Genomic DNA, 26746 nt, shown 5'->3' with positions numbered 1-26746 from the left:
TCATGACCCACACTTGCACTCGTAGGAGAAGGGCTTCGAGTAATGTCAGGAGCTCGGAACATTCTTATGCTCTGCCCATCCCCACTAGGCCCCACTCCCGGCTCGCCTCCAAGCATGCGTTCCTCACCATCCGTCATTACATGAACATCTGCCATTTTCTCCATGTTTCTCATGTGCATTCAAATTGAAAATAAAAATGTTAAGCTCAAATTTTATTTTAATTTTTCATTGAGGAGGGTGTCGTGACAAATCCCACATTCCTGATCACCAGATGTTGCGTCTGAGTGCCCGTTAACACAGGATTCCTCAGAACACAGGAACACATTCTGGGAGATGATCCAGACGGTCGTTTATTGCACAGCGTTCAATAATTCTACAACTTTACCATTCCCCAAGCATCATTCAAATGAGCCAAAATCACACACACACACACACACACACACACACACACACACACACACACACACACACACACACACACACACACACACACACACACACACACACACACACACACACACACACACACACACACACACACACACACACACACACACACACACACACACACACACACACACACAGAGCAGATGGCTCAAACACATTTTCTTACCTTTTAAAAAGGTTTCTTTTGAATCAAAAAGTACAGGGAAGAAAGTTGACAAGATGCTATCATAAACAGAACAAACCAAGCGAGTCAAAAGACACAAAGAGGAGAAAGCAGATATGCAAACTTATGGACAATGATGAACAATAAAAGCTCAAAACCTAACCCACTCGAGGCACCACAGATCACACTTGTACAACGAGTTAAGAATGCAGGCAGGACTTCCCTTTGTCTATGATGCGAGCAGGGTGTGGACCGTCGGCCAAAGCCAATTTTCTTGCTTAAATTTTGAGTTCCGTAGTCTCTGTTTTGGGAACACCTCAGACCATGCTAAATATGTTGAACATGTGTATCTGAAGCAAAAACTATGTTCATGAGAACTGGCCCAAAACATAGCAATCCAGAAAAAATAGGACCACCTGTCTTGAAGCCCACCTGGATCAGGAGCAACAGTCACTAACCCCCCCCCCCCCCGGCAGACTTTCTTAGACCCTGAATTTTTTAATGCTGTGAACAAACTTTGGTACATCACGGGTGATGAAGGATGAGGTCAAGTTTCATTTTAACATTTTTGACCATAACTTGACTAATGTTTTTTTTTCTTTTTTTTTCTTTAATATACAACGTCAAGGCTCATATAAGAGTGAACACACAGAACGTACAACAAGAGGAGCAGGAGACAGGAGGGATTGGAGAGGGAAGTACAAAACAGTGAGGAACAGAGACATTAGGAAAACTGTGGAAGGGAGAGGGATGGGGCGGGGAACACGGGGTATACAAGATGGAAACAACAGGGACTTTCAGGAAGGAAATATTTGTTCAATCGGAACGAAATTGCCTTATCGAGATAGCCGAGAGAAATGTGCATTTACACTTGATTTACTTCACACCTCTTCAAGTTAAAGGTCAAGGTCAAATGGTGGTCTGAAAAAAACATATCGCATGTTTGGTTATCTCTCAATTTTGCTAATGCTGAATTCCAAAGATCGCTTGACCTTCCAATATGTTCTTGCATTGCAATAGTGAATCTGCACTGAAGTTATGCACCTGATATTTGATTTGTGTCCTTGACGTACTATTTTTTGGATTGTGACCTCAATAATAACACACATTACATATTTTTGATCATAACTTGAATAATTTACCTTTGATTTTCATGATGTTTATTTTTATGGCTGGATTGTATCTGGGGACACATTTTTTTAACACTCTATCCATAAATGTTGAAGGTCAAGATTATAAGGTGGTCTGAAAAATATATGGCCATCATTGGATCGCAGGCCAAGAGTAAGTCGTGAGCGATCGCCAAGGGTAAGACTCCCCCACCTGGGAGAGGCTTATACGTGGTGATCACTTTTTGATCACAGATATCTAGTTATGGCTTGCTATTCAGAAAATGGATCAATACTGTAATGTGAGGTAAGAAAGGGCTGCCAGAGTGGCCAAGAGGTATGCATACTCGCCTCCAAGCTGTCTGATTGGATGTTTGGGTCATTAGGGTTTGAATCTTGGACCAGCTATAAACTGTTGTCCCGGTGTTTCACAGGGAGGGAGATTCATCAATGTGTGTGCTGTCCCTTGGATGGGCGTTACAATGGCATCCTGTCTGCTAGAATTAGTTGGTGGAAGTTAAGGATCCCAGAGTGTCCTTCGTGAATAGGTGAGCTATCGTCAGTACCATGGCCAAATTCCTTCCTCAACTACTGTCCGAGAAAGCAATGGCTAACCACCCTGTTATAATCCTTGCAAAGGAAGTGCTTCGGCAGCTTCCAGAACCTCATTCCCACCATGACCATGACTTGAGACCAGTCATGGGTGATCCAGGAGGGGAGGGGAGTGGGGTGGAGGAGGGCAAGAGGCCAGAAAAAAAAGAAAAAAACTGGAATGCAGACACGCGCACAGGCTCTACCCTGGTTTTGTTTCTCTCAAACTTGTCTCGTTCCTGGACGTGGAGTCAAGCTGGTTCTGTCAGAGTGTCGTTCTGCACTATCCTCCCACCTGTGGCTTTCTCCACTCTGGGCAACACCACCGGTCCGCCTACACCACCCTGCCCACACATTCTCAGGATCGTGCCTTGTTCAAGTCCTAACCTGCTTTCGTCACCATAGTTGCGAGTTAGGTTTCTGAGGTGCCGAGCAATTATAGGAGTATTTATTTCCTTCCTTCTATGTCAGAGTTGTATACACCCCTCTCCCTGTTCGTGTCTGATGTCTTGCTTGGACTGTTCGGTTCCCCAAGTCCCATCCACCTCTTCTCCCAATATTTATTTTGAGTTAAAATAAACCTTCAATGGAGGTAAGAGACGTGTTCTCATCTTTCTCCACGTGGGCACGTTCCACCGCCATAATTCAGTTTAGTTGGACCAACCTTGGGAAACCATGTCAATGCAGCGAAGATTAATGCAATTGAGCACAGTCTAGCTTTACAGCTTCCGGCTGTTTACGGGACCTCAGGTCCTGGCGCAGAAGCATATCGCGTATTGCGAGGTCCGACGGGACAATAACTTTGCAGTACAATTTATTTCCCTTTCAACAAAACAGGTTGAATTAAGTTTCTAATTGTGAAGATTGAAGCATTTGCTCATCGTGGATGTTGAAACAAGCATTATAAATACCTGAAGGGAACGACTCGGAACACTATTACTTTGAAATGGTTCAACTAGTACATGTTCACCCTTCACAACTCCCTCACCAGATTCCCCAAACCACTCTCCATATGCTGTTTCTGATCTTATATTGCTTGGATATTTCTGCAATTCAATCTTCAAAAAAAAACAACATATTTTGCTTAACTGGAAAAGAACATAGTCTGGTTAATGTGAAATCAATGTCGAGCACCTTGCTGTGCATTTCAGTTTTGAGTAATGGTCAATAACACTCACCTGGGACCAAGCACCTGTCTTCCATGAGCCAATGCATGGTTTGCGATTGCAGCTCCGATAGGACTTAGGTGCACGGCCAGTGCAGTGCTTTTGGTCCAAGGAACGGCTGCTCGAATCGGGAAATCTCTGCATGCAGCGCACGTGTCGAGACTGCGTGCCATTCATTCCACAATGCTTGTCGCAGGCTGACCATTTATCTGCTAACCATCTGCATACATTGTACAAAGTAAAGCCAAAAATCATATCACCATGTTCCTTCACAAAATGATGTATTTCATCTCGACAGTTATTTTTGAGAAACTCAATTTTCTTACATCACACTATTGTTCATTCATCCATCATCATCATCATGATCATGTATTATATGTTATCCAGGGCAGCAGTGTGAATGAAGCAGTCTCATGGCAAGGGACATAAGGGCTGGTTTGCCATTCCCTTCCCAGTAGTAGTCAGTGCAGGAATTTGTAACTTGCCTCGGATGCCAGTGATAACCCAAGAACCTTTCATCAACAAACACACCATGAGATCTTTGACGTCCACAAGCTAACACCAGCAGATGGTTCCCTTGGTTAACACCCATACGAGATTATGGTGCACCCTTTCGATGAAATTCACTGCCTGCGAAGCACCAACCCAAAATATTACAGCTTGGTAAGAATCAAAACCAGACTTGACAGCGCAAAGGAAGTGTGGTGCTACTTCTGCACCATCTTGTCGAGCATTAAACCCTCACCCATACAAAGAGCAGTCTTCCATGTCAAAGGTATTTTTAGTGCTTTTGGCAATTATATTATACAGTACATGCTTTAGCATTCTACATCATACATTTTGGCATTCCCATTGTACACAAATGTTTGGCATTCCATCTTATACATGCTTTGTTCATCCGTCTCCCACGCAATGGAAGAGTCGGGGTTTTACAATCACGCGTGTGTCCGAGCTTTAACTTTTTTACAATTTGAGCTTTTGCCATCAAATTTTTAACAAAGCTCTACGATGAGAACATGGAGAAGGCAAAATGATATCATCAATTCAGGACATTGGGTTGGGAGGGGGTTTGAGGATTTGAAGAAAGGGGGAGGGGAGCACAGAGTGTTTTCACCACCGTTTGTGTTTATTACTTGCAAAATCTAAGATTTTTCAAGGATATTGGTCAATTTATTTTGTTATTCTGTCCGCCTGTCTGTTTCTCACCGACAGGTCACCATTCTAAACCGATCGTCGTGAAACTTTACCAAGTTGTCGAGGTAGTCTAAACTGAGAAGCCTATCGATTTTGAGATCAAAGGTCAAATGTCATCTTGAGGTCAAATTTCTTTAATCGTCATTTTTCATCCGATTGACTTGAAATTCGAACAAGATTTGCATGATGCGTCATTGGATTGGGAAACAAACTATGTTCGACATCAAAAGATCAAAGGTCAGCTCAAGGTCAAACTTCTAAAATCATCAATTTTCAACTGAAAAATCATCGATTGACATCCTATTAACTTGAAAGTTGAACAGGAGTTGCATCGTCTATCACTGATTTGGGTAAGCAACTATTTTTGAGGTCAAAAGGTCAAAGGTCAGATCAAGGTCAAACTTCTAAAATCATCAATTTTCAACTGAAAAATCATCGATTTACATCCGATTGACCTGAGCTTAGATTCAGATTCTCAATTTTAATCTTGATGAAATGGACAATTTGATGTATCCATGGCAACCTTTGGAGAGGGGGGTAGATTTTGCGAGTATCATGCTCTGCACGACGTCTTTTTTCTTGTTTGTCTGTTTGTTACTTGCAAAAATCGAAGATTGTTCAAGTACTGTATATTGGTTGGTTATGTGCCTGATTCGGTACGACAATCACCTACAGGTCTCAATTTTAAACTGATCTTCACAAAACTTCACCACCTTGTCAAATTTATCATAAGCAAGAAGCCTATTGTTTTTGAGGTTGACAGGTCAAAAGGTCAACAACCTTGTCAAATTTCTAAAATCCTCAATTTTCATTGGATTGACTTTAAATTTGAACAGGATTTGCAGATCACATCACTGAATTCAAACAATTATTTTTGAGGTAAACAAAGGCTACAATGTCATGGGCCAAAGGTCAACAACTTAGGTGATATTTCTAAAATCCTCAATTTTCATCCCATTGACTTGAAATTTGAAGATGACTTGCATATCAGGTCACTGAATTCAACCACCACATATTTTTGAGGGCAACATAGGCCAAATGGCTGACACAGGCCTAATTTCCAAAATTGTCAATTATAATCCGATTGACTTGAAATTTGAAGAGGAATTGCATATTTGGTCATTGACTTCAACCACCAATTATTTTTGAGGACAAATTTGTTTTCTGGATTTTTCAAATATAGTGCCATTCGCAACATCTTTCTTGTTTGCTTGTGTGCAGGATCTCAAAAAGTTATCGACAGACCCGGATGAAACTTGGTGGGCAGGTTGGGTGTGTGACGAGGAATATATGATTCATTTTTGGTGGATCGGGATCCGATAGCTTTTCATGATTTTTCACCACTGAGTGATCAGACAAAAAAATGATATGGAGCACGATTTCTCAAAAAGTTGTGGACGGATTCGGATGAAACTTGGTGCTCAGTTTTGGTGTGTGACGAGGATGAATTGATTTGATTTTGGTGAAGATCGATTCCAGATCCGGATAAAATAATTTTTAAATTTTTAGCTCACCTGGAACGTAGTTCCGATCCGTCCTTCAGACCGTCATCCGGAATTGTGCGTCATACATCCTTCAGTTCGTCCGTCCGTCCACAAATACGTGCAGCTTCTTCTCTGAAACCACACATCTGATTTTGATGAAACTTTGCAATGTTCATCATCGTGTATGTACCAAAGTTTGTTCATGGCATTTAAAAAAAAAGAAAAATCGGGCCTATGGGGGGCTATGGGGGTTGAACCCTCCAATAGGTATTTGCTTTCTTCACAGAAACTGCACATGCAATTCTAATGAAACTTGACCACAACCTTCATCACCCGTGATGTACCAAAGTTTGCTAATGACATGAAAAATCTGGGTCTAAGTTGGTTTGAGGGGTGCGGGTTGTCCTCCAAAATAGGTATTTGATTTCTTCTCCAAAACTACACACACAATTTGGATGAAACTTGACCACAGCCTTCTTTCTTCTCAGAAACTACACAAACAATTCCGATGAAGCTTGACCACAATCCTCATCACCAGTGATGTAACAAGTTTGTTCAAGGCATTAAAAAAAAATCCAAAGGAATTTAATTTCTTCTCCATTACATATTTTGTGGGTCATCCATGCCTAGCAGTGGTTCCCTGGTTATCTTATGCAGCCACTATCAGATGAGCGCCCAGAGGCATCGCGCCTATGTTTAAAGTGATTATTCACCAATGAGAGTGCCAAAAACGATGTATATCATGATATATAAAAATGTATTGGGTCAGATGTTCTCCTGGATCAGGCATAGCATGGTAAAAAAAATTAAAACATTATATCTCTGAAACCGCTGATCGGAAAAATTTGAAACTTGGCACATAATATTCCACTCCCAATGGGTAATAATGGTTTGTAAGGATGATGTCATTGGTGAATTGATAGACCAGCCATAAATGTTTGAATCAAAATCCTTGTTTGCCATTGAGAATCAGTGTGTTTGTCCAGGCAGGAAAATTTTTTACCAATTGAGCTTTTGTAATCAAATCTTCAACTTCTCTTTTTTGTGAGATTCTGGAGAACACAAATGAATAAAATGTACAATTTTTTTTAAACTCTTGTTTTCTTCAAGTTTAGTTCGAGTTCAAAGCGGACGTGGATGGGCTTTGCATTTTCAGATGCTTTCTAGTTATTTGTCATAAAAGTCAAGTAACGGATAAAATCAAGCAAACAATGGATGTGATGCACCTCGGTTTGCCGCACTTGCGTTCATTGCATGGTCGATGGATTGGTTTGGGTTTCTTGCTCAAGTCACAAAACCTGCGGTGCACCATGCGTCCATCCTTTTGTCTCCTGCAGCCATACTTGGAGAACTGCATTCCTGATAAGGTACATGAAGGTAAAAAGTAGGGGTAGGAGGTGGAAATGGTGGAGAGAAGAAGTTACTCACCAATCTGATAAATTTAACTTTTACCTGTTGATAATCCTTTTGATATTTAAAAAAAAAAAAGACTTTTGTTAGACCCTTGCCACCTTGTTCCCAGAAAATGAACCTTGAATGAACAAAGAGAATGACTAGGAGATAGGTTGAGAAGGCTGTAGGTGAGGTGGTAAGAGGTAAAATGGTCAGGGCACTGCAAGCTTTAGTCACTGTGACACAGGAAAAAAGCGGTTTGTAATGTTGAGTTTGTGAAATGGAATGACATGTTAAAGATCAACCCCAAAATCCTGGCAAAGTCCCAGCAGATTAACCAAAGGGGAACACAACCATGTGGTAGTGTAACGACCACTGCTGCTTTTGGGAGCTGAAAATGGCCAGGGTTTCGACCAACACTATCCTGCACAATGATGATCAAACACTTCCTGAATGTACAGCACATCTGATTTGACCTGAAATGAAATATTCAGAGTGTGGAGTTATGCCTAACACCTCTTATTTACCTCATTTGACTTTTACCATGCTTACATTAAAAGGAGTATTGAAACCTCATCCTTCGACAAAGGCATAAGCCTGTGGTCACCTCCTCAAATTATACACCACTGGAACCACTGCCGCCGCTTTCGACATAACCCGTCTTTCGAGCGCTGTCGCTTTGAGTTCAGTGATATTGCACCTTAACCACTCTCGGATGTTATCAACCCAACACACCTTTGGTCAACCTACCAAACGATGACATCCCTCTGGAAAGCCATTCACAACAGCTGCTGCCAATTACCATGCCGAATCCCATGGCCCAGCATTCCATTACATTGCCACTGCTGAGGCACTATCGGTCGCCAATCATCTCCATTAGACTCTCATTTGTAACAAGGTCATTCCATTTGACATTGAGCAGGTGTCGCCAGATGGTTCGGCCAAAGCCGTCGAGTCGCCTGATGTCGGTTGCCTTCAACGACAAGATGGTGGCACTGTACAGTACTCTTGGTATGATTAGCGCCTGAGCAAATTGTGCCTTTGCTTCTAAGCCGACATGGGTGGACCACAGGTACTTACACCGTTGAAGGGTGGATTTGCCCACACCGATCCACATTCACACCTCATTACTGTCAGAGAGTGTGGTTAATCAACACACCCAGGTACGTGAAAGATGTGATGTGGGTTATTGGTATCAAGCGGTATTGGTTATTGCTATGTGATAGTGTTGTCATCCATTATTGGCTGGATAACCATGAATTCCGTCTTGCCAGGATGGATGATTCGTCCATACCCATCTGATCTCATCCAGGATAGCATGCATCTCTTCTGTGTCAGCTCTGCATAATGCTATCATCACAAGGTCATCGGCATATCTGATCTCCTTTATGTTGATACCACTTACATTTGGTGCCCTTTGATGTGATGTGCGTTCATACGACATCTGCAAGTGACATTCGGTGTAGAGGCTGAAGAGTATAGGGGACAATTGACAACCTTGTCACACTCCGACTGGCATCAAAAACTCATCTGTCATCCGGCCTTTCTAATGGAGCTGACCATTTGAGTTGATGTAGAGATCCTCAAGCAGTCACATCACATCCTCTTTGAAACCAAAAACCCACAGTTTTATAAACAGTAGTGCATGGTTGACAGAGTCAACATAGCCAGGTGGAGAAGGTGCTTGTCTGTATAGTAAGTTTCAGCCACACCTTTCAAAAGGAAGATCCCATTAGTTGTGCCCTTACTGCGTGCAAAGCCACATTGGGTGTCTCTCACTTTGATAATGGTGGTTCTGTCCAGTCTGCATTGATGCACATTGAGAATGATCTTACTTGCATTGCTGATGAATGCAAGCACTCAGTAATTGCCACAGAAACCTCTGTCGTTATCTTTGTGTAAATCAATAGACACTGTTTAGTCATCGATGTTGGCCACCTTCTGGTGTTCCAGATATTACGCACTGTCTTGTGGAGGACTTTACATACTTCTGGGTCCTGTGCCGTAGCTTTAAGAGCTTCCGATATGACATCAACCCCGGTAGCCCTATGGTTTTTAAGTGCATGAATGGCATTTTTGATTTCTTGTGGTGTGAGTGGATTTCGTTCAACCATAGTCGTGTGCTGGGGTGGACGTGACGGGTTGGACTTGAATAGCTCCTCAGCATATTGACGCCAACGTTGTATTTCTTCTTTGACTGACTCCAATACCAAGCCATTTGAGTCTTTGTTGTTTACCATATGGTCACAGGATTTCGAAAGAACAGCATCAGCAGTTTTCAACAGAGTTCTGGAGTCGTAGTCCCGGTATGCTTAGTTCATTGTGTTAATATTTGCCACCAACCATTCGTCGAGATCCTTCTGACATGCGTATTTCACCTCATTCCTCAGACCTGTGAATTTTGGAGTGCCTACAGCCTGCCTCTTGCACTCAATTAGTTGAAGTGCTGTTACAGACAAATACGGCTGCTTCCTCTGAGACGTTTGCATGCCACACGTCTCATGAGTTACATCGTGTATGGTTCTTCAAGAACAATGACTTCAAGAGAGTCACCTTGTGCAACATGGGATCGAACCAACCAACGAAAGTTTTTAGACATTCATTCCAACTTTAGGGCTTCAACATTTGGATGTTTAGATCGCAGTCCATGTGCAGAAGCAGGATGATGGAACTTCCACTTGAGATTGCAAATTACTAGCCAATGGATGATCAGTGTCAAAACAAGCACTGTAGGAATTACAATCAGTCAGATAATTGCTTGCTTCTGTTCCACTTTGAATGTAATCAATGACATTTCTTGCCCTGCTAATCCAATTTACCTTGTGAGAAGATCATTTGGGAAACCAGGAGTGTGCGGCAGTGAGGTTGATACCCATGCAAAATGCAACCAATCTGTCTCCTCTTGGATTTCTGGCACCATAACCATGAGGTTCCATGAGAGAAACACATTGTTTTCCAAGTTTTGCATTGAAGTCACTCGCCACGACAAGTGTGTAACAATTATTTTTATTGGAATTGATCGTGTCTTGCAGGTGTGTGTAAAAGTCATCAATAATGCCATCCGCCGCACTATATGTAGGTGCATAGACAGAAACAAACAGAAGGGTACCTTTCCTCAACCGAAAACGAGCAGCCATAATTCGATCTGAGATGTAGTAGGTGGCAAGGCAGCTGGTTTTTGCCTGTGTAGACATCAGTATACCAACTCCTGCATAGCGTTTCACAACCCGATGTCACAATCTGACCATTTCATGATTCTTTCTGGCCGATGAGAGTTTCACGAGGAGCAATGACCTCATAACGGTAGTTTTTCAAGGTGGCCATCAGATGTTGAAGTGCAAGATCATAATTAAATGTGGTCATGTTCGAGCATCCTAAGCAACAGGTTCCCATGCTTCGTTCTTCACACATCTTCAACCGTGCAACGTCCAATGTAGGCTTTAAGAGTGAGGCGTCATTGCAATGCAAATAATTGAAAGGAAGATTACCTTCATCCCCAGTAGCTTCAAACCCAGTAGCCGTGTTCAGGGGCTCCACATTAAAAAGGGTATTGTTGTGGTTTTCTGTGTTGTAATTCATTTGGAGGTTTTGGTGAATGGTTTCCGCTGGCGTGTCACCACCCCTCCACCAGCGTAGTGAACTGGCCGTTCGCAAAGCCAGGTTGCCTTCCGCTATTTTGTGGTTGTTGTTTTTCGTTCCACAAGGGTTTCTCGCAAACCCACCCATCGAGGAAACCCTGATGGGGGGGACTCAGTTATCCCGCAAGGTACCCAGCTGGCTGGAGAGGTAGAGGTAGCCAGTCTCCTCACTGCAGGTTATGATGGTTTGGAATAAACAAACCATCATAACAAGCCTCCGTACCTGAAAACATTCAAACCCGTTTTTACTAAATGCAGGGAGAGAAGAATTAAAAGTGAAGCATTACTCTAAAATTAAAAAATTTTAAAGTGAAGCCTCACTTTAAAATTAGTTTTGCCTCAACAATAGTTGTGAAACAACCCTCTACTGAGTGTTGTGTGTGTGTGTGTTTTGAGAGATGGTTCCTCAGCAAAGGAAGTCTATCTGTCCACAAATGTGAACCTAACAAGAACCTATGATACCCACATCCATATCTTTCTATAATTCATGTTTTTTTTTTTTTAAACTCTCTCTTCAGGGGGTCACGTGGCCGGAAACAGCAGCAAAACATGGTTGTGGTGGTGGTTGTGTATGGAAATAGCATTGATCTGTTATAAAGTACGAGTGTAAATGCGATATATGTGACGTCCACCTGTTCATCCCCATGAAAAAAAAAGTTGAATGTATATGCACCGCCTAATGATGTAAAAAAACAAAAACAAAGAAACATCCACATCCATCCTGTTGAGAGGACTTCAAAAGGAAGATTATAGCAGAGAGGAAGGTGAGTAGTGTCGTGATGGGTGATTTGGAAGAGAAAGGGAAGACGTTTTGGGGGATACATGAGAAAAGGAAGGGAAGAAAATTAAGGGAGACGTACGGGATACACGAGATGTTTCTTCACAATTCTGGACACGTCCATCCATGACCATATTCTGATAACAGACGGCTGGTTATGCCAATAATTTTCAATGGCAAAGAACTAATTTTGGAAGGTTTCTACTTCATCACAAGTCAATTTTTTTATTAGGGAAGGAATTTTGAATTTAGCCACAGCATATAACAGAATGGTCTAGTCTTTTAAAGAGGCAACACGAGATCCTTATTATTCACTGGGAAACAGTAGCGGATGGGAAACCCAGAATTAGGATGAACATGCTCAACACCTTCCTTGTGACAAACCAAGGTAATCATTTAATACCGGGCTGGGAATCAAACCCAGACAAGAAAGCTCTAAGGCGAGCATGCCACTTCTGAGCTACACCATCTTCCAATGCAATTCTGTTGGAGATGAACCTAAATGTTTCATACAAAACGGCCGACCACCTACCTCCACTACATCGTCTTGAACACTTCGACCAGCCCTTAAGCGCCCACTTGTGGCTCTCAGAGACAGTTTGCAATATACTGTTTTGAACATCATTGTCGTTGTTTTCGAGAAGTGGGAGAAGGTCTTCGTGGATAATGTATTTGTAGCTCAAAGTCACTTTGGTCTCATACTCCCGCGAATTTATCTGTGGCAAGGTCAAGGCAGCATAATTTTTATATTAGTGACACAGTAAGACAATGCAAAAAGTAAGAAGGTGTGTACATACTGTATAAAGTATATATACTGAATCGAACCCCTTAACTTGACGAGGCACAATGTACATGATGTCAGAGTCATGTCATGGCATCAGTGTGCTTCTTTGGTTGATACATACATATATATGTATTGTGTATGCATAACGTGTATATATAGATAGAGCGAGAGCGTGTGTGTGTGTGTGTGTGTGTGTGTGTGTGTGTGTGTGTGTGTGTGTGTGTGTGTGTGTGTGTGTGTGTGTGTGTGTGTGTGTGTGTGTGTGTTAGAATTGTTAGGAACAGAAAATAAAAACATAGCAGCAATACCACTGTTTTAGGAACAAAAAAATATAGAAACAGAAAAAAAAAATAGGGTTGCTCACCTGGTAAAATAATGATTGTGTGGTGGAGGTCAATGTGGGACAGAATCATCAAAATTGACCAATAGCTGAATGTTATAGCAAATACCTCTTTTAGGGGGCAACCCCCCCCCCCACCCGCGTAAACCTCCTCAACCCCGATATTTTTCATGTCGTGAACAATCTTTGGTACGTCACGAGTGGCGAAGGTGGAGGTAAAGTTTCATCGGAATTCTGTGTGTCATTTTGAAGAAGAAATCAAACATATATTTTGGGGCCAAGAGCTCCTTACACCTCGATTTTTGTAATGTCGTGAACAATCTTTGGTCCACCACTGGTGACGAAGGAAGGTGGTGGTCAAGTTTCATCGAAATTGTGTGAATAGTTTCTGAGAGAAAGCAAATATCTCTTTTGAGGGGCAATCCCACATACACCCCCTTCGACCCCGATTCCTTTTTAATGTCGTGAACAATCTTTGGTACATCATTGGTGGTGAAGGTTGTGGTCAAGTTTCATCGGAATTTTGTGTTGTTTCTGAGAAAAAAAATCTTCAGGCTTTGAAGACCTGGAGGGAAGAGTGGGTTTGAAGAGAGTGTGGGAGTTTGTTCCAAACATGAGAAAAAAAGAGGAATGAGGCAGTGAAGGTGAGCAGTGATTCTTGATTTTGGTAGTTTTATAACAAGGGACTTGCAAGCTGAACTGTACCCTCCCGACGGAAATATGGGGGGTACAGATCACAGACAGAGCCGTGGGAGGGGGGTGAGTGGGGACAGGAAAGGCTGGAGAGGAGACAGTAGAAGACAAAGACCACAGAACTGCCTATGTTGAGAGAGTGAGAAACCCAGAGACAGCCTCATCGTGGGAAATACCAATGGTCCTATATGCCTTGATTTCCAGAGCATGAAGCTGAGAAAGGTGGGAGGTGGGATCAGCATCCAGGAGGGGAGAGCAGTGCTTCGTCAGGCTGCAGATTAAAGCTTTGTATGTGGTTAGGAGCTCAGGTAGACCAAGGAAGGACTGCATGATGGAGGATGCCCAGTCGGCAACTAGCCTTGGAGGGAAGCTTGGAATTATGGCTTTCCCAGGAATTATCATGGCAGATTGTGAGGCCGAAAGTTTGAATGAAGGGACATCTTCAAGAGGATTGTTGAGAAAGTATATGGGGGGGGGGGGTTCCAGATGGACCTTTCGGAGGGGCGAGTGAGAGTGTGAGATTTGTCCGGAATAAAAGGCATGTTCCACGTGATGGAACAGTTTGTGATTTTACCCAGATCTGCAGAGAGTGAAGAAGCTGCTGCTTTCCGATCTGAGGGATAAGATGGTACGACAGAGGGTGGAGTCATCAGCAAAGAGATAAAGAGGATTTTCCAGAGAGTCGGAGATATCATTGATGAAAACCAGAAAAATAACAGGGTACAGAACACTCCCTTGAGGAACTCCAGCCTGGACAGGGAGAGGGGATGAAAGAACTCCATTTAGGGCCACATGTTGACTGCGAGAGGAGAGGAAGTCTGCGAGCCATGAGTGGAGATGGCCTTGGATACCATGGGAAGAGAGTTTGGTGAGCATGGCCGGATGCCAGACCGTATCGAAAGCACACAATATGTATAGCGATATGGCTTGGATCTCATGTCTGGCATTGAGGACCTCCATCCATTGTTGGGAGAGCAGAAGCAGCATATTCAGGGTAGAGTGACCTGGTCTGAATCTAAATTGATGATCAGAAATCAAGTCCTTGGAGAAGAGGAAGGATTTGATGTCTGAAGCGATGATGGATTCCATGACCTTGCTGATGATTGGGAGAAGGCTGATTGGCCTGTAGTTGCAGGAATCTGTTTTTGCACCGTTTTTATGCAGAGCAGAAATGTTTGCCGATTTCCAAACAGATGGCAGATGATCTTGAGCGAAAGAGAGGGTGAATAGAATAGAGAGAGGGTGAGCAAGAGCAGCAGGGCCTGTTTTTAGCACATGTCGGTTGATGCCACCTGGGCCGGTTGCAGAATCTTAGTAGATGTTTGACAGCAAGCTCTCCACTTTGTTAGGAGAAGAGGACACAGAGTCCAGGAACAGCTGGGTGTGACTGGGTTAGGTGGAAAGAGAAAGCAATGGTTTGGGACACGAAATTTAGAAGCAAACACAGAGTTTAGGTATTCAGCCTTTTCACGTGCAGGGTCAGCTTTGCGGCCATTTGAGGTAAAGGAGGGGATGGAGGGGGAACATACACCAAAACCAGACTTAATGAGAAGGACACTCAGTAAAGCACATACCTCCACTACGCAATGCTTGATCCAGGAAAACATATCGGGCCCATTACATTGTTCAACTAGAAGGGCACATGGTCGAGCGCGTTCCTCCGCCATGTAATGCCTGATCCACGCCAACATATCTGACCCAATATATTCTTGAAATATCGCGCGATATATCGTTTTTGAGCCCCTTCTCTCAATGGTGAAGAATCACTTAAAATTCTAGTAGTCGGATCCGGATCCGGATCCGGATCTTCACCAAAATCAAATCCATTTGTCATGGTCACACACCCAACCTGTTCACCAAGTTTCATCTGAATCCATCCACAACTTTTTGAGATATCATGCTATATATCATTATTGGCACGATCTCTCAATGGGGAAGAATCAGTTTAAAAATTCTAGTCGACGGATCCGGATCCAGATCCAGATCTTCACCAAATTCAAATCAGTTCGTCCTCGTCACACACCGAAGCTGTCCACTATATTTCATCCGGATCCGTACATAACTTTTTGAGATATCATGTACACAGACAAAAAGACAGAAAGGGGTGAAAACGTAACCTCCTTCACTTTCGGTGATGGAGGTAACCAGACACCACCAGGATTTGGAGGAGCGAGACAGGTTTGAGAGTTCTGACTTGAGATGAGAAAGATGTTGTTTTCTGGCTCTCCTGAGGGAAGATACACACTTGTTCTGAGCTTTATGGAAGGAACTGAGATTACCCTCAGTTGGACTGGCCTTCCATGAGGTAAAGGAAAGTTATTTCAGGACAACTGCCTCGCCACAGGCTTCAGTGTACCATGGGCGTGAGGAAGGGTATGACAACTGAAGACGATATTGGATAAATCTGTTCATGAGAGAGAGCAAATTTCTTTAAAAGAATTCCCCAGATGAGTTGATGTCGGAGGAAGTAGAAATGGGAGACCAGTCTCGAAGTTTGATGGCTGCATGAAGTCCCTACCAGTTGGCCTGAGTGAAATTCCAGACTCGACGTCACTGAGGTGGTTCTCTAACAACAGCCAAAGAGATGTCTACTTTGTCAAGCATGTGATCTGAAGAACCAATTGGAACAGAGGAAGAACAGCAGATATTTTCAGGGGAATTTTTCAAAATCAGATCCAGATGAGATGAATTACCATTGGTTGAGATGCGGGTCAGGAAGTTGACCGATTGAGTCAGTCCCAAGAAGTCGCAGAAGACTTTTGCTGAAGTGTCATGGCAGGTGAGAGAGGTACCCACACCCAGCCGACTGGCATGATGACAATTGAAGTCGCCACGTATGAGGAAGAGATAGTTAGGATGAGAGGATACAAGTTGGACAAATGTTTTCGGCGAGTGAGATGTAAATGGAGTCATCACTGTTTGGTGGGTCAGTAGAACACACATATAAACATGAGGTTGGATTGGAGGGGAAGCCATAGCCAAAGGTATTCCTGGAGGAGTGGAGGAGAGAGGAGGGCAGTGCATGGAGAGTGAAGAATAGAGTATTTGATGAAGAGAGCAACTCCACTGCCAGGACGAGGCTCAGGTCTGTCATACCGGAGGGAGTAACCAGGGAGAGATACAAGGGAGTCAGAGATGTCTTGAAGGAGGAAAGTTTCTGTTAAGCAGATTATGTCTGGTTTATCAGTGGTGACCTGTATGGAAAGACCTGTCACATTGGAGTGAAGGCCCCAGATGTTTGAGGTCCACACTGCTAAGGGGAGGGAGGGGAGGAGGCTTTGGATGCAGGGGAGGGGAGGGAGGGAAAGGATATGACAAGGGAGGAGGGGGGGGAGGTCGGGAGAGTTGTTGACAGTGTGTGGGGGATTGCAGAAGAGCGAGGGGGAGGGGGCCGGATAATGAGGAGAAAAGGCTCAGTGTTGATGGTATGAGGTGCAGTGTGGAGTAATAAGAGATGGGGCAGAGGGAAGTGAAGATTAGAGGAGAAGGAAGTATGAATTGGAAGAGAGGAGGCAGGGAAAGGAGGCAGCTTTGTGGATGTGACGAGGGGCTGCAACTTTGAGTAAGGTGAGTGAGGGGGAGATTGGAGGGAGAGGGTGAGAGGAGGAGTTGAGGGAAAAGGGTGAGGGGGGAATTTTTGAGAAAGGTGCGAGGGAAGGTTAGAGGGGGAAGAGACTAAAAGGGTGCTTTGAGAAGGAGGAGTGAGAAGGAAGATTTACGAGGGAGGGGAGACGATGAGAGCAGGCATGGCCAATGGGTAGGAGGGTGAGTGGAGAAGTGAGGATTGAAGGATGAGACTTGGTAGTGGTATGGTGAAGAAGAGAGAGGGCAGTGGGAGGCACAATTTTCACGGGTTGGGAAGAGGGAGAAGTGTGATGAGAGGAATGGGTTTCAAACAGCAAAGGGCTTACCTTGGGTAGCCTTTCATGGTTGTGTTTTGCAGCTTATTTGGCGAGAAGAGCGTGGGAGGAGTCTATTAATTTTATAACTCTAGCCACCTGGGTTTATTTGATTAGGTGAGAGCTAATTAGTTATTCCCTCCATTCACAAGTGAGAGATGTGGGTCTTCGAGATGGGATTCACATCTTCGAGATTCGAGATGTGGGTGGGTCATATAAATAACCCTTTGAATATTTGATCGAGAGGTGAGTGGTGGTCATGCTGGTTGGTGGACTGTTATATTTAAGGAAAGATGTGCATGATAAAATGTATTTTCATTTTCTGGAATATGTGATGGAAGATGTAGTTATGTGATGATACATTATATCTTCAAGCGCAGTGGTTTTCAAACTTTTTTTAGTGGCGACCCAATTTCAGAACTTCTCTACATCGCGCGACCCAAAAGATTCAAAACCCAATTCATAATATACAAGATAAGATTTCATATGACACAAGAACATTTACTGTTTACTTTATTCATCATCGTCATGTTTTCATACACGAGTAAACGGAGAATAGCCGACAGTATCCAAATAGTACAGTTGAATGTTTCAGAAGTTTAGTCCGAATGACATTTCGATATATCAGTGAGAAGGATGAGCCTGTTTTTCAGAAACCAACTTCTCTATTCGTGGAGAAGTAGATGACAATTCCAGGATCATATCGTGCTCCATTTCTGGGCGATTTCTGTACTTTGTTTTAATCACGACCATGGTGGGGAACGACTGCTCACAAAAGTATGATGAAGGATATGGCATGAGAACCTTAATGGCGCGCCGTGACAGGGTCGGGTACGACGGCAGCATTTTGTCCCAGAATGTCGACAACGAATTCGTCCGCACAAGAGCCTGCACTTCTGAATCCTGTTGGAGCTGTACAAGCTCTTCCTGTGCTGTATCATCTTCATCAGCAATCGAGTCCAGTGGAGCCGTGAAAGGGTTCCGAACCACAGAAATGGACTGCACATCCAGCTCAGGGAAATGGTGCTCGAACTGTTCAATGAGCGACCGAAGGTGAAGTGCTATCTCCCCAGAAAGACTGTCGAGCTCAGTATCATCGTACTGGCAGGTCGACAGATGCTCCACTAGACGGGGGAAAAGGCTGAAGCGCTTAGCAGCTGCTTTGTCTGCCAGTAATTTTAGAGTCGCCAGAAATCCGCTCATTTTGTCGTGAAAAATCATGAGGTTGGCGTCTTTGCCTTGGATGGAGAGGTTGAGGACATTGAGACGTTCAAATATGTGAATGAGATAGCACAGTTCTGACAGCCAAGAGTCTGACTCAAGCAACGTTACCCATGCCGTTTTCGCTTGTGTGCGTAGGAACTCCTTCTGTTCATCTTTGAGCTCGTAAACGCGCAGAAGAAGGTTTCCTCGAGATAACCATCTGACTTGAGTGTAGAATAGTAAATTCTTATGGCCGGCGTCCATCTCCTGGCAGAATAGCCTGAATAACCTAGTGTTGAGGGCGCTCGATTTGATGTGATTCACCATTTTTACGACTTCTGAGAGCACGCTCTGCAAGGTTTCTGGCGAAGTACGAGAGGCGAGCGCTTCTCGGTGAATCATGCAGTGTACCATGGAGGTCTGAGGGGCCACCTCAAGCAATTTAGCCTTGAATCCAGAACGCACTCCTAACATTGCTGGCACGCCGTCTGTTGTAGAACCGAGCAACTTTCCGAAGTCCAGATCATGGTCATGATAAAACTTCTCTACTTTCCCAAAAAATGTCCTCGCCTTTGGTGGTGACCTCCAATGGTTTGATGAGCAGAGGCTCATCGACAAAGTTATCAGCCTTGATGAAGCGGACCCAGACGATGAGTTGCGCGTACAATGCGATATCAGTGGACTCGTCCAACTTTATGGCGTGCCACGGTGATTCCTTGATCTTCTGTACGACCTGAGCCGTTACGTCCAGACTCGTATCTTCAATTTTGCGTTGGATGGTGTTGTCAGAGAGGGGTATAACTGCCAGTTTCTTCGCTGCTTCCTCCCCAACCATCAGAGATGCCATGTCCTTTGCACATGGCAGCACGAGTTCTTCCGCAATGGAGTGAGGCTTTTTAGTCTTGGCAACATGGAGCGACACTCAATACGAGGCCTCTAATACCAGTGAATTGGTCTGATGGCATGTACCCTCTCTGTCAAGACGCGTATTCTTGAGTGCAAGAAGTTTCCTCTCAAAGAACGCTCTCTCCTTACCCTGATAAGGCACATGTTTTGTAGTCAAGTGCCTCTGCAACTTATTTTGTTTCATAGACTCCGTAGAAAGCACTTCGAAACAAATCACACACTGAGGCCTCTGTGCCCCACTTTTATCCACCACGTAGTAAAATCCAAGGTCCAGAAATTTATCCTGGAAAGAACGTTCTCGAGATTTGCTGGTGGCCGGTGCTGCCATCACAAATAAGGTCTCGAGTCGTACGTGGAGACGTGAATAGACGTTAATGATAGAGCCAGAGTCTGAGTCTGAGAGGCCGTGGATCAAACCACTAATTTCCCGCCAAAACGAACCGCCCTTCAGCGAGCCCGCGCATCGGCTGGATCCCATTCCAAGCGTCATGTTGCGCCGGTTCCCATACTTTTAACGAACCGTTTATATTACATCCCGTAAAATCAAACACCGTTCAAAAATAGACAATTTTTTTTCTGCTGCAAGCGGATGCCCGCGACCCCACGAAATTTGCTCGGCGACTCCACTTGGCGTCGCGCCCCCCGGGTTTGAAAAACCAAGCTCGAGCGAGTATGGATTGATGAAGTTGCATTGATGGGTTGACTGACTGCCTGGACGGTGAGGTTGTGGATCTACTGATGTAGGTTATCTACTGATGTGGATCCGCAATTTGGAGAGGTTCTGGGCTGAAAGGACTGAAACCTCGAAGAAAATTGATGCCCAGCTGATGATCCATGTGTTCGGTAAACCATTCAATTGCTTAAAGGTTAAGGTTTTTACTTCAGCTAAGGGAACTATGCTTTGAGGTTTCCAATATAAATTAAGTTGAACATCGGATGTTGTGAAATTAATATCATTTACAGCAATCCATTAAACAATATTATATTTTAGGAATAGCCAATATAATGAGGTGTGTGCATGTGCGTGTGCATGTGCATGTGCGAGAGCGAGAGCGAGAGAGAACATGCCTGTCCATGCAAATGTTAAGTGGCACATTCAATACGTATTTCTGTTTTAACCCCCTCAACCCTCCCCATTCCTTGAGGACGTGATCCTGCAGAAGGTAGATCCAAACCTCTGTTAATGATTGGTTGAACATACAGCTGATGATCGAGTTGGTTTCAAGATGTGTGAGTGGCAGATGAATAGGCAAGTTGAGTTGAAGAACGAGAGGGAAGATTCCAAATAAATAAATAAATTAATTAAATTAAGTGCAATCTGCAGTGTCCTTCCAAGTTGATGAAACTTAGTGCCCTTAAAGTTTGTTTTTTTTGTGATAAAATAAGGTAATATACTCACAACAGTACAGTGTTGTGAGGAACATTGCAAAACTCAAGCAGGAAAGCAAAATGTGGATAAATTTTTCCAACGCAGGGTTTTCAGGCATCTTGCTCATGCATGGTGATGCAATTGCTACAAACCAGCATTGAGATGGGGTTCTGCAGAGGCCCTGTAGTACTCAGGCTTTCACGCTCATCCTCCATGACAAATTTCCAGAAACTTTTTGAATCCACAAATGTTCGTGTCCGAGCATCTTCACTCCGCCCGCTCTGCAGAAGTTGTCTTGTATGCAGGTCTCTCATAGCTGTTCACTCAAACAGAAGTGAAGTTCTTGGTATCAAAAATGCAATAAAGAAATCAAAAGAATCAGTGCAATGCGAGATAGATATTCCATCTTGCGTTGGTGTGGCAAGGACAACATAAAACAACCGAAAAAATTAACTGCAAATGGTAAGCCTCCCAATAAAAACTGGCAAGAGTGGTGCTCCATCAAAAAATCTGTTTGGGACTCAGGAATGACAATTAGAATATGCTTCAGAAAGAAACGAAACTGATGAAGAATCTTTACTTTTTTTTCAGAAATAAAAGCAAAAGTATGTCTCTTTTTATGTCCGGTAGCTACTCCGAGACCATGAGGCTGAGTGACACCAAATTTTCAGGGGAAACCAAGTGGGTCCCTACTTAGGTTCTCCATGAAAAATATCTAAGAAAAATGTTTAAAAAAAACAATTGTAAAATATTTATTTTTGAATTTTGGAAATTTCTCATCGGTGTTACTATTTGGGTTAGTTCTCCATTGTGGCAGACCAGTCCAATCACTTTGTCCAGTAACTACTCCGAGACCTCGGACCATAGATAGATTCGACAGGAAAAGTATTACGCATTTATGAGCCAAATCAGAATTGTCTCCCGATCATTTGAGGTCCCACGAGCAACCGGATTACATGCTATTTCAATGCCTATACCGTGACTTAATGGTGTTGGCTTAGTGGTTAGGGAGGAGGGCTTTGGATCCTAGGGTCCTGAGTCCAAATACCACTCAACTGTTGAATTAATACCAGGTGGGGTTAACTCGGCCTGTCATGCTTCCGAGGTCGGCAAAATGAGTGCCAGCATGCTGGTATACTGTGTCGGAGTGGCGACCCATCCAGGATTGTGCCCAATAGCCAAGGAGACTGCTTTGGGAGCACCAACGCTCTGAACAGAGTATGGTTCCTATATATATATATATATATATATATATATATATATATATATATATATATATATATATATATATATATATATATATATATATATATATATATATATCTCTCTCTCTCTCTCTCTCTCTCTGGAGAATCTGAGAGACTTAAATGAGATTTGTTATGTGTATAGTGTGTGAGCATCAGCTGTGGCTGTATGGACATGTGCCTCAATTTCCTGACACTTATCCTGCTGACCAGATTCTCTTCACGAGGGAGCCACGTGAGTGGAGAAAGCCAACAGGACAACAGCGTGCCTTGTGGTTGCAGCAGGTTGATCGACATCTCAAGGAGATGGGGATGGGCCAGGCATCTGCCTGGGCAATGGACATATGGAAGCCACTGAAGTACCAATGGAAATTGACGCAGTGACGTGCTGCTCCCCTGCATGCTCCCATACCCAACGCCATGCTCTCTAACCTGTTTTTGCAATCCATAATGATACAGTCCACAGGGATCCTATTTTTCAGCAATTACATGAGCAGTTATATTTTTCCCATTTTGTGCAATCTGCTTTCATGCCAAAATATTAATACAAATATACTCATAGTTGCTGCAATATATTAATAGTCAATAGTTGCCGAAAACAAAGAGGTATGAAGACAGCCCACAAGGATGTGGTACAAATGACTCTCCGTGGGTTGTGTGCGTGCCTGCATGCGAGGAGGTTAGAGGAACACATATGGGTGTGGGGGCATGCATGCAGTCAGGCCTTTGCCAGGTGGAGCTGCATGGGTTTTAGTTTTTAAATGCTCCCTTCTGGTTTTATATCGAACACGGCAGTTAAAAAGAAAACGTTGCTGTTTCGGCACGTTTTAACACCCCGGTGATGCCCTGCAATGCTGCCGAACCTACCCTTATGCTGCCTCCATTCCCCTTACACTGCCTTCCCTGCCCCCCCCCTCACAATACCACCTTCCCCCCACGCTACTTTCTTCCCCATCACATTTCTTCCCCATCTTCCCCATCACATCACACTACATTTCTTCCCCATCCCCTCATGCTTCCTCCTCCTCCCTCATGCTGCCTCCTTCTCCCTCATGCTGCCTCCTTCTCGCTCATGCTGCCTGCTTCCACCTCATGCTTCCTCTTTCCCCCTTACGCTTCCTCCTTCTCGCTCACACTTCCTCCTTCCTCCTCACGCTGCCTCCTCCTCCCTCATGCTTCCTCCTCCTCACGCTGCCTCCTCCTCCTCCCTCATGCTGCCTCCTCCCTCCTCACGCTGCCTCCTTCCCCCTCATACTGCCACCTCCTCCTCCCTCACGCTTCCTCCTCCTCACGCTGCCTCCTCCTCCTCCCTCATGCTGCCTCCTCCCTCCTCACGCTGCCTCCTTCCCCCTCATACTGCCACCTCCTCCTCCCTCACGCTTCCTCCTCCTCCCTCACACTGCCACCTCCCTCCTAATGCTGCTTCCTTCCCCTCATGCTCCCTCCTTCCCCTAGCACTACCTACTTTCCCCTAATAGCTGCCTCCTTCGTCCTTACGCTGCCTCCTCCTCTCTCACGCTGCCCCCTCCTCCCTCATGCTGCTTCTTTCCCCCTAATGCTGCCCGCTTCCCCCTCGCGCTACATAGTTCCTCCTCATGCCCCCGCCTTCCCCCTCACGCTTCTTCACCTCCCCTCATGCTACCTTCTCCTCCCTCCCTTCACATTGCCTTCCCTCCCCTCCCCTCATGTTATCCTCCTCCAAAACCCCTCCACCACCATACAACTCTCCAGAGTTCTCGGAGAGGAAGGCATGTCAAAGAATGTGTGAATTGGACAAATGAAAGGTTTTTCTATTTACTTTTTTTGAAGCATTCGGAACTGCTGCTCGGATCAATTCCGCAATTCAACTCAGGTTAAGAGATTCCAGAGTTCATTGTGTGTGTGAAAATTAAATAAAGGCACAAACACTGGCACAGCTTTTTTGACGACTGAAAGAAAACGCCCTTCATTACCTTTGCATTCTGTGCAGAATGAGTCCATTGATTACGTAGCATGAGGATTCCTGTGCCAATTCTTCAGAGATGATTCCCGCAGATTGTCCTCCATTCTTGGTGAAATTTGACAATCCAAACGACGCCTCAAGTGTTTAAATGGGAGAAACCTCAGGCAATATTTCAGGGCAACAGTGCCATTTACACTCCATCTAATCCATCATGGTATTGATCTGATGGGGATGAGCATCATCAACTTGGTAAACGAATCTTGTACTGTAGGAGGCTATCTATTTTTATTATCTCACCTGAAACCTTCTGGTCCCACATCCTTCTCTTGCACACGAATAAACAGATGGTCTATACCGCTGTGAAAACGGATCTTGTTTGGAGAATATCATCCCTGCATAAAACACCTGTTTTGCATTCTTTCCCAATGAGTACTCCAGTTGTTGCTCGCTCCATGATGCCGACATATACCATTAGTGAAGGTCGACTGTTGGGATCACGAGCCACTCAAGTCCCAGCCACGCGGTCTATTCTGTTCAATTTGATGCCTGTGCAGCCAATGTAAGTGTATGGGTAGGGTGTCGACATCAAGGTCATGTTACTTTCAGCCAAGGCTCAGTGACCGAGCATGGCGAAAATCTACTGCAGAGTAATTTGTTACATCTGCCTGCTGATTTTCTCTTATACCTGATTGGGTCTTCAAATATCATACATGCATCATGACATTCCAATTTAATATTGGACATGCACCCTGAATTACTTACAGAAACAATTGCATGAGCTGCATGTTTGAGGAGTCTGTTAACTGCACACACTTCACTTCCTTCTGAATAAATATACAATGTGTACACGCGAGAGAACATCCGAATGAACGCGATTCGTTTTCAGAGTTTTTGAAATGTGAAGTCCAACATCCTTAGTTATTTTATGCACACATCCGGAAAGGTGTCATCGAGAATCAAATTATTCTTGTGCTCGTGTTGCACTTTTATTTATATATATATATATATATATATATATATATATATATATATATATATATATATATATATATATATATATATATATATATATACATATATATATACATATATATATATACATATATATATACACATATATATATACATATATATATACATATATATATATATATATATATATATATATATATATATATATATATATATATATATATATATATATATATATAGCAGAAGTAGAAGTTAAAGGAAGAGGGATTAAAGATAAATTACAAACTTCAAACTGAGAATTAATGGGGTATTTTTCACTTCACATCCTTGTATGAAAACAGAGTTTCATCAAGAGGCAGCAAATTTATCTTACCAGCCAATTTGGTCCACTGCAGGGTGAAGACCTTCCTCAACATGGTCCGTTCTGTAATACTCAGTGCAATGCGAGACCGTGGTACTCGATGTAAACTCCAGTGAACTTCAATTCAATTTCAACTCTCCCTTTGATCTTTGGGATTTCTTTGTGTTTTTTTCAGGACTTCCTCCATTTCCCCAGCTTGTATTTCTTGTTGTCCACCGGTTATCCATTCATATTGCTGCAAGTGTGGCCCAGTTGCGACAGCAAATGCAACTTAAGTAAATTTGCCATATATTTTGTGGCAGGAGCAGTCTTGCCTTTGTAGGTCTGTGATTGGCAGTAATACACCTCACAAGTGGTTTCCTTTTATAATTAATCAGTGATGTTCTAGATTCAGGGTGCTATTTGCAGTAAACAATGCTATGAGCAGGAAAATGTTATGTCGTAAGATCAATCTGATGGAAGAACAGAGGAACAGAGGAATAACAAACAGAGGAATGGGTGATGGTGAATGTACTGCCATTGTGCAAGTAAATAATAATAAATCCATACGAGTTCTCTTACAAGGAATGTAATGCAGGAGGAGGCCATAGATCCACAAGCCAGCGTAATGGTTACTAACCCACAGCTGTTTGGGTGTCATCTCTCCTTTTTAAGTGATCAGGATTAAGCAAGGAAGCAGCACATGCAATTACTAAAGTCTCGGGTGTGATGACCTGGCTGGGGTTCAAACTGTCGATCACTCAGACTCACATCAGATGCTCTAACCATGATGCCACCAAGAGAGAAGCTTTTTTTACTGTACTATTTGAAGAAGTTTATTTATATTTTTTGTATAACAAGTCGAGGCTCATGTAAGGGCTAATACACAGAAACATATAACAAGGCAGGAGACAAGAGGGGCAGGAGAGGGAAGCACAAAGTAGTGGGAAACAGACAATAGGATATCTGTGGAAGGGAGAGGGATGGGGCAGGGTACATGGGGTAAACAAGATGGTGCTACAGGGACTTTGAGGAAGGAAAACAGGGAATTTGAAGGAGGTGGGTTTGGGTGGATTAGCAGGGGTAGAAAAG

The 26746-nt window shown here is 43.6% G+C and overlaps 1 protein-coding gene across 2 annotated transcripts in view; it reads right to left on the bottom strand.

Moving 5' to 3' along the window:
- Positions 1 to 26746, bottom strand: part of LOC147027257 (A disintegrin and metalloproteinase with thrombospondin motifs 3-like) — a 399233-nt gene that overhangs the window by 90064 nt on the left and 282423 nt on the right. For both annotated transcript variants that reach the window (XM_085883516.1, XM_085883515.1), the window contains exons 17-20: positions 21309 to 21472; positions 12495 to 12678; positions 7381 to 7513; positions 3489 to 3696 (exon numbers count right to left, since the gene is read on the bottom strand). In XM_085883516.1, the coding sequence (XP_085739642.1) occupies positions 3489 to 3696; positions 7381 to 7513; positions 12495 to 12678; positions 21309 to 21472 (689 nt within the window). The remainder of the gene's footprint in view (positions 1 to 3488; positions 3697 to 7380; positions 7514 to 12494; positions 12679 to 21308; positions 21473 to 26746) is intronic.

This window comes from Eptatretus burgeri, chromosome 5, assembly GCF_056783735.1.
Source record: "Eptatretus burgeri isolate ZD-2024b chromosome 5, Ebu_testis_v1, whole genome shotgun sequence".
Taxonomy (NCBI): domain Eukaryota; kingdom Metazoa; phylum Chordata; class Myxini; order Myxiniformes; family Myxinidae; genus Eptatretus; species Eptatretus burgeri.
Note: the sequence above shows the minus strand (reverse complement) of the source record. Positions and strands in the feature narration are given on the sequence as shown.